Source organism: Sminthopsis crassicaudata, chromosome 2 (genome assembly GCF_048593235.1).
Source record: "Sminthopsis crassicaudata isolate SCR6 chromosome 2, ASM4859323v1, whole genome shotgun sequence".
NCBI lineage: Eukaryota > Metazoa > Chordata > Mammalia > Dasyuromorphia > Dasyuridae > Sminthopsis > Sminthopsis crassicaudata.
In genome coordinates, this window is record NC_133618.1 from 325,445,277 (window position 1) to 325,459,524 (window position 14,248).

At 35.3% G+C, this 14,248-nt stretch overlaps 1 protein-coding gene across 5 annotated transcripts in view; it reads left to right on the forward strand.

Annotated features, from left to right (window-relative positions):
* Positions 1–14,248, forward strand: part of LRRC9 (leucine rich repeat containing 9) — a 185,843-nt gene that overhangs the window by 147,919 nt on the left and 23,676 nt on the right. For all 5 annotated transcript variants that reach the window (XM_074290258.1, XM_074290259.1, XM_074290261.1 and 2 more), the window contains one exon: positions 316–452. In XM_074290258.1, coding sequence (XP_074146359.1) covers positions 316–452 — 137 coding nt within the window. The remainder of the gene's footprint in view (positions 1–315; positions 453–14,248) is intronic.

Sequence of the window (14,248 nt, forward strand, 5' to 3'; positions counted from 1 at the left end):
TGGGGAACACCCAATGAAGAAACTCCCTCTAACAAAGATTAAGAGCAACTGGTTTGCAAATTAAAAATTGTAAGTACTAAGACTTAAAGCCACTTAACATTTACAAAGCTTAGATGCCTTAGATGCCTAGGATGGGGTCCCAACACAAATTTTCCTGAGTGGACACTAGCATGCTATTTATTATCTATATCTTGAATTTTCTGAAAATTCGATGATTAAAATCAGTTTACATTAAACACATGTAAGAAGTTGGTCTGTTTATGAAACATATGTCTAAAATTATGGCCCAGGGCTCATCTTACATATTCATTTCAGGGATTCAAGTGTTTCTGAGAATTTACCTCCAATAATGCAGAGTTTAGAAGTTCTCCATTTGGGCTACAACGGAATTTGTAATTTAATCCAATTGCAGCTTAACAGACTAAGAAATTTAAAATTCCTCTTTCTCCAGGGTAAGTAACAACACTAATAATGTGAAATATTTTATTAGCAAATTAATATGATTTGTAATTTTTAATTGATATTCCTAAAATGAAATAATAATGTTTTAATGCTGGTTCCTCATGATTTTGATCACATTTTCTGGTTCCCTATAATTAATTTTGAAAATTTTTCGTTCCCATAGTTTGAAGAATATAAGTAGTTAGTATGACAACAACTATTAAAAACCATGTTCTTGAATTTTTATGGATCAGTGTTATGTCTGGATGTTTGTGGACAACTGTTTTGTCTGTGATGATGACACAGTTCCAGTAACAGTTTTTTTAGATGAATTCTCAAGAATATTTTGAGGTCTCTTTTTATATACAAGGGTTTGTCATCTGTCAGTCCATGAAAGCAAGCTTCTGGTAGTCATGACTTACTGAATATGCAGTAGATGCTAAATTTTTACAGACTTCAGTAATGTCATATAGAGTTTCTACTATTTCCTTTCATATTTATATTTGTCACTTAAGTTCAATCTCCTCAAGGATAATCATTATGTAATTTCAGTAGCCATAATATATCACAAACCTTTCTCTTTTCACCATAAAATCTGAATGACTTAGTTATTTGAAGGGCATTTTCTTATGATTCTGTTGTTGGCTGAGTTTACACATATGTTGCCCATGAAGGGTTCTTTAATTCCATTCTTGGATATTAATGGTTTCATAAGCTCCATTTAGAGGTAAACCATTTTTTGTTACATTTGACAAATCCCATAGTAAACCATAGTGATGATATTCAATGATATTTGATTGTTCAATTCCAGTAGTATTTTTGTAAGTTCTTGATGTGTTTAATATGTGCCCTAAAAATATCTGTCAATATTCTTTCTCTCTTTTGGTAATAATTAATTATTAATATTAATTTTCCAGCACTGCCTTGGGATGATAGCTCTTGCATTTCATTAAGTACAAGTTTTTGTTAGGATACTTTCCTAATCTGTTAGGTTCAATTTTAGAGTTCCCAAAGTATACAATAAGACTAATGTTGTAAAGATATTATTTTTATATATGATCTTCTCATGTAGCTTTGATTTCAGGATGACTCAACATATGTCTCAATATATTCAACCAAAGGTATCATAGCTCTAAGTTTTATGTTTAACATTGAGACTAAGGTATCAATAAGTATTGTCATGATCTGGTGATTCAATTTGAACTCAAGATTCAAACTCAGAGCCTTAAGTCTGTTTCCTTCTCTCTCTGTTTCTTGGCATATATTGACTTTTACACTTATCCAGTCTAAATGACATTTTTATTTTGTTAGAAAAAGATTTCAAAAGACTCCAAGCTATTTAGTGAGTCATGTTATGTTGTTTGGGGGTTTTATATGCCATCCATGCACATCAAGTAACTAATAAGGTGTTCTGGCTTTGAAGCAGCTTCAGAAGATGAGACCTCCATCGCTTTGTCCCAAACGTATTTGGGGATGACTGCTTGAGGGGGGGAATGATATAATATGAAACCCTAAAATTTTTGGTTTTGGAATCTGCCTCAGGAAACTCCTACTCCCAGTCTGTCTGATTCTGAATAGACTAGTTCTCAGTTCATTGCTGACTGATGATCTGGTCAATGATAATCAAATTTTGGAGACCAGTTTCAATTCATCTGGAGATTACTCCCTAGCCCTTCCCTTGAGTGATAGAATTAGCCTATCTATGATAGTAGCTGGATAAAATGACTCTCTTTGTTTCTTTCCTGAATTCCCTTCCAATTCAATCTGCTTTGTAATAGCATACCATTACTTTCAATAAAACTTTGTCCCTTGACTAAGAGATGGGTTCAAACTTGCAAATTCTTTTTTATTTTTAGAGACATGTTACTCTTTTTATTATTATTATTATTATTATTATTATTATTATTATTATTTATTTTAGCTTTTTATTGACAAAACATATGCATGAGTAATTTTTCAACACTGAGCCTTGCAAACACTTCTGTTCCAACTTTTCCCCTTCTTCCCTCCACCCCTCCCCTAGATGGCAGGCAGTCCCATACATGGTAAACATGTTAAAGTATATGTTAAATACAATATATGTATACATATTTGTACAGTTATCTTGTTGCAGAAGAAAAATCGGATTTAGAAAGAAGGATAAAATAACCTGGGGGAAAAAAATGTAAGCAAACAACAACAGAAAGAGTGCAAATGCTATGTTGTGGTCCACACTCATTTCCCAGTGTTCCTTCTCTGGGTGTAGCTGATTCTGTCCATCATTGATCAATTGGATCTGAGTTAAATCTTCTCTTTGTAGAAGATATCCACTTCCATCAGAATACATCCTCATACAATATCATTGTTGAAGTGTATAATGATCCCCTAGTTCTGCTCAGTTCACTCAGCATCAGTTCATGTAAGTCTCTCCAAGCCTCTCTGTATTCCTCCTGTTGGTCATTTCTTACAGAACAATAATATTCCATAACATTCATATACCATAATTTACCCAACCATTCTCCAATTGACGGGTATCCATTAATTTTCCAGTTTCTAGCCACTACAAAAAGGGCTGCCACAAACATTTTGGCACACACAGGTCCCTTTCCCTTCTTTAGTATTTCCTTGGGATGTAAGCCCAGTAGTAGCACTGCTGGATCAAAGGGTATGCATAGTTTGATCACTTTTTGGGCATAATTCCAGATTGCTCTCCAGAATGGTTGGATTCTTTCACAACTCCACCAACAATGCATCAGTGTCCCAGTTTTCCCACATCCCCTCCAACATTCATCATTATTTTTTCCTGTCATCTTAGCCAATCTGACAGGTGTATAGTGGTATCTCAGAGTTGTCTTAATTTGCATTTTTCTGATCAATAGTGATTTGGAACACTCTTTCATATGAGTGGAAATAGTTTCAATTTCATCATATGAAAATTGTTCATATTCTTCGACCATTTATCAATTGGAGAATGGCTTGATTTCTTATGAGAGTCAATTCTCTGTATATTTTTGAGATGAGGCCTTTATCAGAACCTTTAACTGTAAAAATGTTTTCCCAATTTGTTACTTCCCTTCTAATCTTGTTTGCATTAGTTTTGTTTGTTTGTACAAAATCTTTTTAATTTGGTGTAATCAAAATTTTCTATTTTGTGATCAATAATGATCTCTAGTTCTTCTTTGGTCACAAATTCCTTCCTCCACAAGTCTGAGAGGTAAACTGTCCTATGTTCCTCTAATTTATTTATGATCTCATTCTTTATGACTATATCATGGACCCATTTTGATCTTATCTTAGTATGTGGTGTTAAGTGTGGGTCCATACCTAGTTTCTGCCATAAAATTTAGTTCTCTTTGACTCTCTAGAATCGGTTTTGCTCTTTCCACCATACCAAGATATCTGAGCAGAGAATACTGTTGACAAAAAGTTATGTGAAGCCTTTGCTTATAACTGAAGAATTGTTTACATTTTTGTTAGGATATAGTACTGTTTCAAAATGAAAGTAAGTATTCATGTTTTCAGTCCATTCCATGTGCAGTCCAAACTGCTTGCTTACATAGTCAACATCATCTGTACCATAGCATTTCTAGTGGGAGGAGGGAACAAAGGAAAAAGAAAGCAAAAAATTAGGAGAGATGGAAATGGATATGGATGATTTGTTCCTAAGTATTCTGACTTCTTATAGAACCAAAACATGAAATCCAATTATGTTGCTTTCTTGCTAGTAACTTCATTCCATGAGGGAGATTTCTCTAGCTCTCAAGCATACCTACTTACAGAGGGCATGTTCAAACAATGTCGGATTTTGATAATCCATTAGATTGGCATGATTTCACAAATCATTGCCCTTGGATGAATGTAGACTAGGAAGTACCAAAATGTGTTTTTAGACAAGAATAGCATGATCTTTGCCCAAGGAAAGATCTTTTATATGACTCCATCTACCCAAATGCTGTTGCCTCTAATTTTCCAAGGGAGATTTAGAAAGATTACTACAGTACTTTAGTTTTGGAGGAGTTGGGGTTGTTTTTTGCTTTGGGGGCTTTGGGGGGCAAGGCAGTTAGAGTTAAGTGACTTGCCCAAAGTCACGCAGCTAGAAACTGTTAAATGTATCTGGCCAGATTTGAACTCAGGAACTCCTGATTCCACTGCTCTATCCACTATACCATCTATCTACTCTTAGTGCTTTAGCTTTCTGTGAAAAATTATGGATAAAGAAATGAGCTTAAAGACGAGAGACCTGAGTTCAAATCTAACCTGAACACTAAATAGCTGTGTGACTCAGCAAGTCACTTAAGCTTTGTCCACCTCAGTTCCCTTATCTGTAAACTGAGGATAATAATAGTACTTCCAAAGTTTGTTGTAAGGATCAAATTAGATAGTTATAAGTGTCTGATTGTATTTTAATCTCCCAATTTTGTAATCTCAGCATTATCCTTGGATTCTTATACTTTTTCTCTCCCTACATATCCAACCAGTGGCCAAATGTTGCCATTTCTCCCTTTACAACATCTCTTGTATATTTTTGCATTCTCCATTCATACAGGTTCCATATTAGTTCTCCTAGATTATTGCAACTGTCAACTAATTAAGATCTGCCTACTTTAATTCTCTTTGCACATCAATCCATCATTTACACAGCTACCAAAGAAATTTTTCATAATATAGATTTTATTATGTGACTCTCCTTCTCTAAACTCAAATGCCTTCTTATTGTCTCTCAAACAAGCTTTCTGTTTTTAAACGTCTTTATAACCTTGTCCCAACCCATCTTTCCATCCTAAATGAACATTACACTCCTTTCTATTTTGTAATCTAACCAAACTGTCCTCTCTGTTCTTCACAAGCAACCTTCCGTGTCTCATCACTGTTCCTTTGCACTGGCCATCTCCTGTGCCTGTGATGTACTCCCTCCTTACCAAAGCCTCAGAGTACATTTCTTTTCTCAAATTCAAGTATTCCCTCGATTTCCAATTCTTTACCACCACAAAAAAGAACAGCTATAAATATTTTCATACATATAGGTCCTTTCATTTTTCTTTGATCTCTTTAGAATATAGACCTAGTAGTGGTATTATTAGGTCAAAGGTTATAGACAGGTTTATAGCTGTTTGGGCATAGTTACAAATTGTTCTCAAGAACAATTGGATCAGTGCACCACTCTGCCAGTCATCCCCTCTAGCATTTGTCATTTCTGATAGGTGTGAAGTGGTACCTCAGAGTTTTTTCAATTGCCTCTCTCCAATGGATAGTGATTTCAAGCATTTTTTTTTTACTATAGATAGCTTTGATTTCTTCTGTAAATTTTATATTCTTTGACATTTATCACTTAGAGAATGACTCTTTTTTAAAATATATAAATGTGACTCTATTATACTATACTTATAATATACTTGAGAAATGAGGTTGACCATCAGGGAGAATTGTTATAAAAACTTGTGTGTGATGTTATTTCATCATCTGTAGTACCTTTTAGCAAAATGTAGTTTCCCTAAAAAAAAATTGAAGGAATTAAAGTAGGTAATGAAGAAACAAAACTACTGTTCTTTGCAGATAATATAATAGTACATTTAGAGAATCAACTAAAAACCACTAGACCCAATTAACAAAGTTGCAAAGTATAAATTAAAAGCACATAAATCATTGGCATTTCTATATGTTACCCAAAAAATTTGGCAGCAAGAGATAAAAAGAAAAATTCCATTGAAAATAGATGTAGATTGCTGAGTGAAATGAGCAGAACTAGAAGATCATTATACACTTCAACAACAATACTATATGAGGATGTATTCTGATGAAAGTGGATATCTTCAACAAAGAAAAGATCTAATTCAGTTCCAATTGATCAATGATGGACAAAATCACCTACATCCAGAGAAGGAATACTGGGAAATGAGTGTAAACTGTTAGCATTTTTTTGTTTTTCTCCCCAGGTTATTTTTCCTTCCGAATCCAATTCTTCCTTTGCAAAAGCAACAACAACAAAATTTGGTTCTGCATATATTGTACCTAGGATATACTATATCTTATTTAATATATATGGGAGGGAGTGGAGGGAAGGAGGGGAAAAATTCAGAACAGAAGGGAGTACAAGGGATAATGTTGTAAAAAATTAACTATGCATATGTACTGTCAAAAAATGTTATAATTATAAAAATTAATTTTAAAAAAAGGAAAAAAAAGAAAATAGATGCCAATGAGATTTGCAAAAGAATTATATGCGGATTAGACAAAGATGCTCCTTTAGAGGAGATCATAAGACGCTGTGCTACAGTGGGAACAAATGCTTTTTACACCCAGACAATGATGAATGTGGAAAGACAGGGTCCCTCCTGGCAAGGGCCTTCTAGAGAAACTCGGCGATGTTTTCAATGTGGAAAAATTGGGCATCTAAGAGCTCAGTGTAGATATGGAGATACAGTGAAAAGACAGGGTGAGAGAAGACCTAAAACCCCATGTCCAAAATGCAACGGAGGATTCCATTGGGTATCAGAGTGTAGAATAATTCAGGGAAATGGGATGAGGGGCCCAGGTCCAGGGCCCCAGGCAAAAAAGACTTGGGGCATGATGGCAGCTGATGTTACACCCAAAGAGCCTTTAGAAGGTCAGGACTCTGATTTGATCAACCAGCAGAAATGCAATCACATGGCAGAAAGGGATTATCTGATAAGTCAGCCGAAAGGCAATCAGATTGCAAAAATGGATTACACTTGGGGAGAATACAGGCCTTTTAAACCGACAGGGCTGTGTTCAGTGCAAACAACTCCAATGTAATTGCCAGATGATGAGAAGAGATTTAAAAAGTGGTAAATAGAAGGAAATTAGATAGGTTGGCTGCCTGGGAGAGAGGGTTTGCTTGTATTTCTTCAGCAAGAGAAGGAATCAGATGGGTGCCAACGAGTCATATTCGCCTTGTCCATCAGAGAGAGACAGAAAAAGAGAAAGACCTCAAAATAAAGGAGAAGATCTAAGAAACATCTTACACCAAAAGAGCATGGCTAATAAGAAGACTGTTAAAGAACTTTAAAACCAGCAGGAATCATTGGACTTCCTCACACAAGATGAGACTAATGGACAATGGACTTATGGACATTTATAAATTTTCAATTTATGATTATTTGATTATGTTATTTGTTATATACTTCTAGCATGTGTTATGTTACTATGTTACTATGTGCTTATGTAATTTATGTAATTATCTGTAATACTTCCCATATTGATAGATTTATGTTTCAAGGTCATGACTGTCCTATGTTCTAAATCAAAAGAAAGGGGGAGATGTTAGGATTACTAGGTGAGAACTCAGGTTGTCTGGACAGTGACAAGGTGAGAATTCAGGTTGTCTGGACAATTACAAGGTGAGAACTCAGGTTGACTTGATAGAAGGAGCAAGCTCATTGGCTGAAGTGGTTCTTCCCAGAAGCCCTTGCATTATCCCACGCCCATTCTCTGGGAGGATAAAAGAGGCAACAGTGGGCCTGGAAAGCAGTCTGCCTGGAGAAGGATAAGAGCTGGAGGAGATTCAGAGCCAGGATTCAAGGAGAAGTCTCTGCATTACATCAGGCCTGACGGGGCTCTCTGCAGGAAGAGAAGTCACTTCTCTGGACAAGAGTTAACAGCAACTGCCTGGAGACAACGGTTCACTACAGGAAGAAGAATCTGTCCAAGAGATTTGAGTTGACACAGCAGATCTCTTCCCAGAGAGCGATCCGGCAGCTTCTGGAGACGACAGCTCGCTACAGATAATATAAAATATTTTGGAATCTACCTGCCAAGAAAAAGCCAGGAACTATATGAACACAATTGCAAAACACTTTTTACCCAAATAAAGTTATTGGAAAACTGGAAGAGTATCAAATGTTCATGGGTAGGCCAAGCAAATATAATAAAAATGACAATTCTACCTAAATTAATCTACTTATTCAGTACCATGCCAATCAAATTGTCAAGAAATTACTTTATAGAGCTAAAAAATAATAACAAAATTCATCTAAAAGAACAAAAGGTCAAGAATTTCAAGGGAATTAATGGGGGAAGAAATGCAATTGAATATGGCCTAGCTGCACCAAAGCTAAAACTACATTACAAAGCAGCAGTCATCAAAACTGTTTCATACTGGCTAAAAAATAGAATAGTGGATCAGTGGAATAGGCTAAGTTCAAAAGACACAATAGTCAATGACCACAGTAATCTAGTGTGATAAACCCAAAGACTTCAGCTTCTGGGATATGAACTCACTATTTGACAAAAATTGCTGGGAAAACTGGAAAATAGTATGACAAAAACTAGGCATTGACCAATACCTAACACTCTATACCAAGATAAGGTCAAAATGGGTTTATGATTTAAACAGAAAAGGTGATACAAAAAGAAAATTAGAAAAACAAGGAATAGTCTACTTCAAAGCTCTATGGAGAAGGGAGAAATTTATGGCCAAAGAAGAACTAGAGGATATTATGAAATGCAAAATGGATAATTTTAATAACATTAAGTTAAAAATGGTTTGCACAAACAAAACCAATGCAGCCAAAATTAGAAGGGAAGCAGAAAACTGTGGAAAAAATTTTACAGCCTTTGTTTCTGATAAAAGTTCTCATTTCTAAAATACATAGAGAATTTACTCAAATTTATAAGAATACAAACCACTGATAAATGGTCAAGATAATTTTTAGATGAAGAAATTAAAGCCATCTGAAAAAATGTTCTAAATCACTATTGACCAGAGACATACAAATTAAGACAACACTTCACACCTCTCAGATTGGCTAAGATGACAGGAAAACATAATGATAAATTTTGGAGGGGATGTGGGAAAAATGGAACACTAATACATTGTTGGTGGAGTTGTAGTCTAATTCAGTCATTCTGGAGAGCAATTTAGAGCTATACCTAAAAGGCTATCTATGATCCAGCAGTGTCTCTAACCCAAAGATAACATAAAAAAGTGAAAATGACCCATATGTACAAAAATGTTTGTATCAGCCCTTTTTGTAGTGGCAAGAAATTGGACACTGAGTTAATGCCTATCAGTTGGGGAATAGCTAAATAAGTTATAGTACATGAATATAATGGAATATAGATAGATAGATAGATAGATATGTATATATATATATATTTATGTATACATATATATACACATATATATGTGTGTGTGGGTGTGGGTGTGGGTGTGGGTGTAGGTGTGGGTGTGTGTGTACGAAATATATTTTTAAAAATCAGCGGGATGATTTCAGAAAAGCCTGGAGAGACTTACATGAACTGATACTAAGCGAAGTGAAGAGAACCAAGAAAACATTGTACACAGCAACAATAAGATTATGCAATGATCAGTTGTGATGGACTTGACTCTTTTCAGCAGTGAGGTAATTCAGGGCAATTCCAATAGACTTGAGATAGAAAGAGCCATCCACATCTAGAGTGAGAACTATGGAGACTGACTGAATATGGATCAAAGCAAAGGATTTTTACCTTTGTTGTTGTTGTTGTTTGTTTGCTTGGTTTTTTTCCCATCTTGGGTTTTTTTCTCTTTTGATCAGATATATGTGTGTGTATTTACATATATGCACAGCATGACAAATATGGAAATATGTTTAGATTAATTGCAAAGGCTTAACTTATATCAGATTGCTTGCTGTCTTGGAGGAGGAGAAAAATTGTAATACAAGGTTTTGCAAAGGTGAATATGGAAAACTATCTTTGCATGTCTTTAGGAAAATAAAATATCAAAATAAAAAAATCATACAATATTGTTTTTAAAATGTAGTTTCCCTGCTCATCCCTTTAAATTATCTCTATTTTTTAAAATTTTGTTTTATCTGAGATTGATTGCTAACTCTTCTTCTTTTTTTTTTTTAAAGTTTAGCTGAAGCATATTAGATTTTCTATTCCAACCCTTTATTTTAACTCTGTATGTGTCTTTCTGTTTCAAGTATATCTCTGGTAAACAATATATTGTTGGATTCTATTCTCTCTTTCCATTTTATGGATGAGTCATCCCATTCTCATTTACAGTGATGATAACTGTAAAAAGCATTTGTTCCCACTGTAGCACAGCGTCTTATGATCTCCTCTAAAGGAGCATCTTTGTCTAATCCCCATATAATTCTTTTGCAAATCTCGTTGGCATTTTCCTTAGCCAGATGTCTGGTCATTATTTCTGTAGCTGAATTTTCTCCAATAGTTCTTTTGACAGCAGTTTGCAAACGTCCCACAAAATCTGCAAAAGGTTCATTGGACCTTGCTGTATTTTAGTGAAAGCCTCTCCACGATCTTTCTGTCCAGGAAGGACACCCCAAGCTTTTATTGCAGCCTTAGCAATTTGCTCATATATTGTCATGGTATAATTAATCTGTTCCGAATTCTCTCCATACTGACCTTCACCAGCTAAGTGCTCAAAAGTGAATTGTGTGTTAACTCCTATTTCCAAATTGCATCTGACTTGAATTTTACATAATTCATGAAATTCCGCAAGCCATAATAAATTTTCTCCAGGTTCCAGACATGTCCTTGCTATGGATTTCCAATCATTCGGGGTTAGGACTTCATAAGACAAACCATCTAGTAACATTTTGACATAAGCTGATGTAGCCCCATAAAGGGTACAACCTTTTTTCAAATCCTTAATTTTATTCAAATCTAAAGGTGCATATCTTCTCCTTTTTTTACCTACAGAGTCAGTATTTTCAATCACAGGATATGCATGTATAAAATCACTTATATCCTGTCCTTCTCTCTTAGCTTTAACCAATGCTTTTTCTAATCTTGTCATAGGCTTAGGCTTCTTCACAGGCAATTCTGTTTGTGTTTCTGCCTCTTCCCCTCTTTCTTCCTCCATCTCTGAAGGTGGGGTTGATGTGGGCCTGTCAATAATCTGTTCTCTAGGCAGGGTTGAAGCTTCTTCAAGAGAATCATACCATAATTCCTCATTTAAATCCTCTTGCTCTAGGGCAAGATCTTGATCTTTCCTTTTTTCCTCACACTTCCTCCTCTGTTCATTTTTAGAACTTTTCCTTCTCCTACAACTTGCTTGATAGTTTAAGGCTAATTGAACTATGTTGTAGATATAAAATACTTCTGCAGAAATTGAATGAGGCCCATTTTTTGCTTGAAATTCTTTCATTTCATATCCCACTAGCTTCCATTTATCTACATCTATCTTTTCTTCCTCTAAGAACCAAGGGGATGTGCGTCTTAATGCAGCCAAGAGTTTAGCAATCTGTACCCAGGTTACAAGTAAACTCTGCTCCTCAATTATGTTGATTATACTCTCTATAGTACCACTCCTGAATGGGGGTGGAGCTGAGGTTGCTTCTGGGGCTGGGGATGAGTCGGCTGAGGTCCAGGGATTGAATATAGCTAACATATGCCCCATTTCAGCTATAAGAGATTCCTGGTTTATCCCTTAACAAGTTAAGTTCCTTATTTATCTATTAGCACGCTCACTTAATCTTTAACAAAGTTTCCTCGTTACTCACGGTTCTGGGTCAGAGAGACTGAGATCTGGATGGGAGGCTTTTCCACTGGAATCAGGACCGTGTCTGTCCCTGTTCGGGCGCCAAATTGCGAAGGTCTGGTCTAGCTCCTCTTGTCAGGATAAGCAAAAGTCCTTGCCCCACGTTGGGCACCAATTGTAGCGAGCTGTTGTCTCCAGAAGCTGCTGGATCGCTCTCTGGGAAGAGATCTGCTGTGTCTACTCAAATCTCTCAGACAGATTCTTCTTCCTGTAGTGAACCGTTGTCTCCAGGCAGTTGCTGTTAACTCTTGTCCAGAGAAGTGACTTCCCTTCCTGCAGAGAGCCCTGTCAGGCCTGATGTAATGCAGAGACCCTCTTCTTGAATCCTGGCTCTGAATCTCCTCCAGCTCTTATCCTTCTCCAGGCCGATCTGCTCTCCAGGCCCAATATTGTGTCTTTTATCCTCCCAGATAATGGGCGTGGAATAATGCAAGGGCTTCTGGGAAGAACCACCCCAGCCAATGAGCTTGCCCCCTCTATCAAGTCAACCTGAGTTCTCACCTTGTAATTGTCCAGAAAACCTGAATTCTCACCTTGTCACTATCCAGACAACCTCAGTTCTCACTTAGTAATCCTAACAGATAACTGTGTTTTTTCCTCCATCACATTTTCTTTTGTTACTTCTTCTCTCTGTTTGCATCCTTTAATTTGTCATCCCTTTCATTATTATCTCCTTTCTTTCTCTTATTCCTTTTCTCTGATATTTTCTATTAGATAAGTAACATTCTTGTATGCAACTGAGTGTATATATATTCTTTCCTCTTTAAACTAATTCTGATGAGAATGAAGTTCAAGCATTGCCTGCCATCTTTCCCTCATTTTCTCCTCCACTATAAAAACTTTTCCTTGCATACTTTTTATGAGAAAATTTTTCCTGTTCTTCCTTTTTCTTCTTTTCTTCACCTAGGGAACAAGTAAGTTTTTGACAAATGATGGATGACATGATGCCATATATTTGACTGAAAGGTATAGAAAATATAAGATCCCATTATGCTTTGATTATAAAAAAAAAAAAGCATTCAATTCAGTAGAATAAAATGCTGCCCTACAAATTCTTTTGAAACAAAGTACCTTCCATCCAAATGTGAAGATCAAGATCCTTAGAAGATATAAAAAACCAAAGTAACTTCTTCACTACCCTTTCTGTTAATAACATCAAACTCCAACTCACTAAAATTCCTAGGAAAAATTTCTGATCACTCATAATAGTTTGTCCTTTTCATTCACACAGGAAAGATTAAACTGACAAGGAATGTCTATATCTAGATTTCAAATTCATCAGTTCTCTTGTCTCTGGAAGTATTTTTTATAATAAACCTTTAGAATTGTCTTTGATCATTGTCTTAATCCAAGTGTTGAATCTTTCAATTGATCATTCTTATATTATTAGTATTACTGTACACAATCTTCTTCTTGATCTTCTTACTTCATTTTGCATGAATTTTTATATGTCTTCCCAGGTTTTTCTGAAACCATCCTGCTCATTATTTGTTACAACACAAATGTATTCCATCATAATAATAAACCACAAGTTCTTCAGTTATTCCCTGATAGATGAGCATCTTATTCAGACTTAATTTGAAAAATCTCATTTAGTCCTTCATGTAAATTCCCCACTTCACTCCTCCCAATATATGTTTTCTCTCTAGCCAGAGCTTCTTAACTTTTTTGTTGTTATTTGTGTCATGGACCAATTTATGAAACCTTTGAATCCCTTCTCAAATGAATGTCCTTAAGTGCATAAGATATGTAGATTTACAAAAGAAATCAATGATGTATATATATATATATATATATATATATATATATAGAGAGAGAGAGAGAGAGAGAGAGAGAGAGAGAGAGAGAGAGAGAGAGAGCGAGCTATCAAAATGTATATAAAAAACAAATTACTGGACCCATAGGTTAAGAACCCTTCATCATGAATATAATAAATCCAGATGACAAGGAGTGCCATGAAACAATTGTCCTTGTAATTTTTTTAAACAATGAGACCAAATCTTCTGGGTACTTTTTTCCAATTGAATGTCATCTCCAGGGCAGATACTGTTTTAAATTTTGTCTTTATCCTCAGTATATTGCATAAAGTAGGCACTTAATACTTTTTAAATTGGATTATGTTGTAGTTATAGTGAGAAAGTTTATTTTGTTTTGGTTTATTGCATAAAATATCATTGAATAGATATCATTCATTGTTAGTAAATTATCTTCCATTCTGTCACTTTGTAATTGATACTCACTCTGTATGACTGTTGGCAAATAAAATTTAAAACTAACAATTTTTATGATGATAATGATTGCAAGCAAATAATCTAG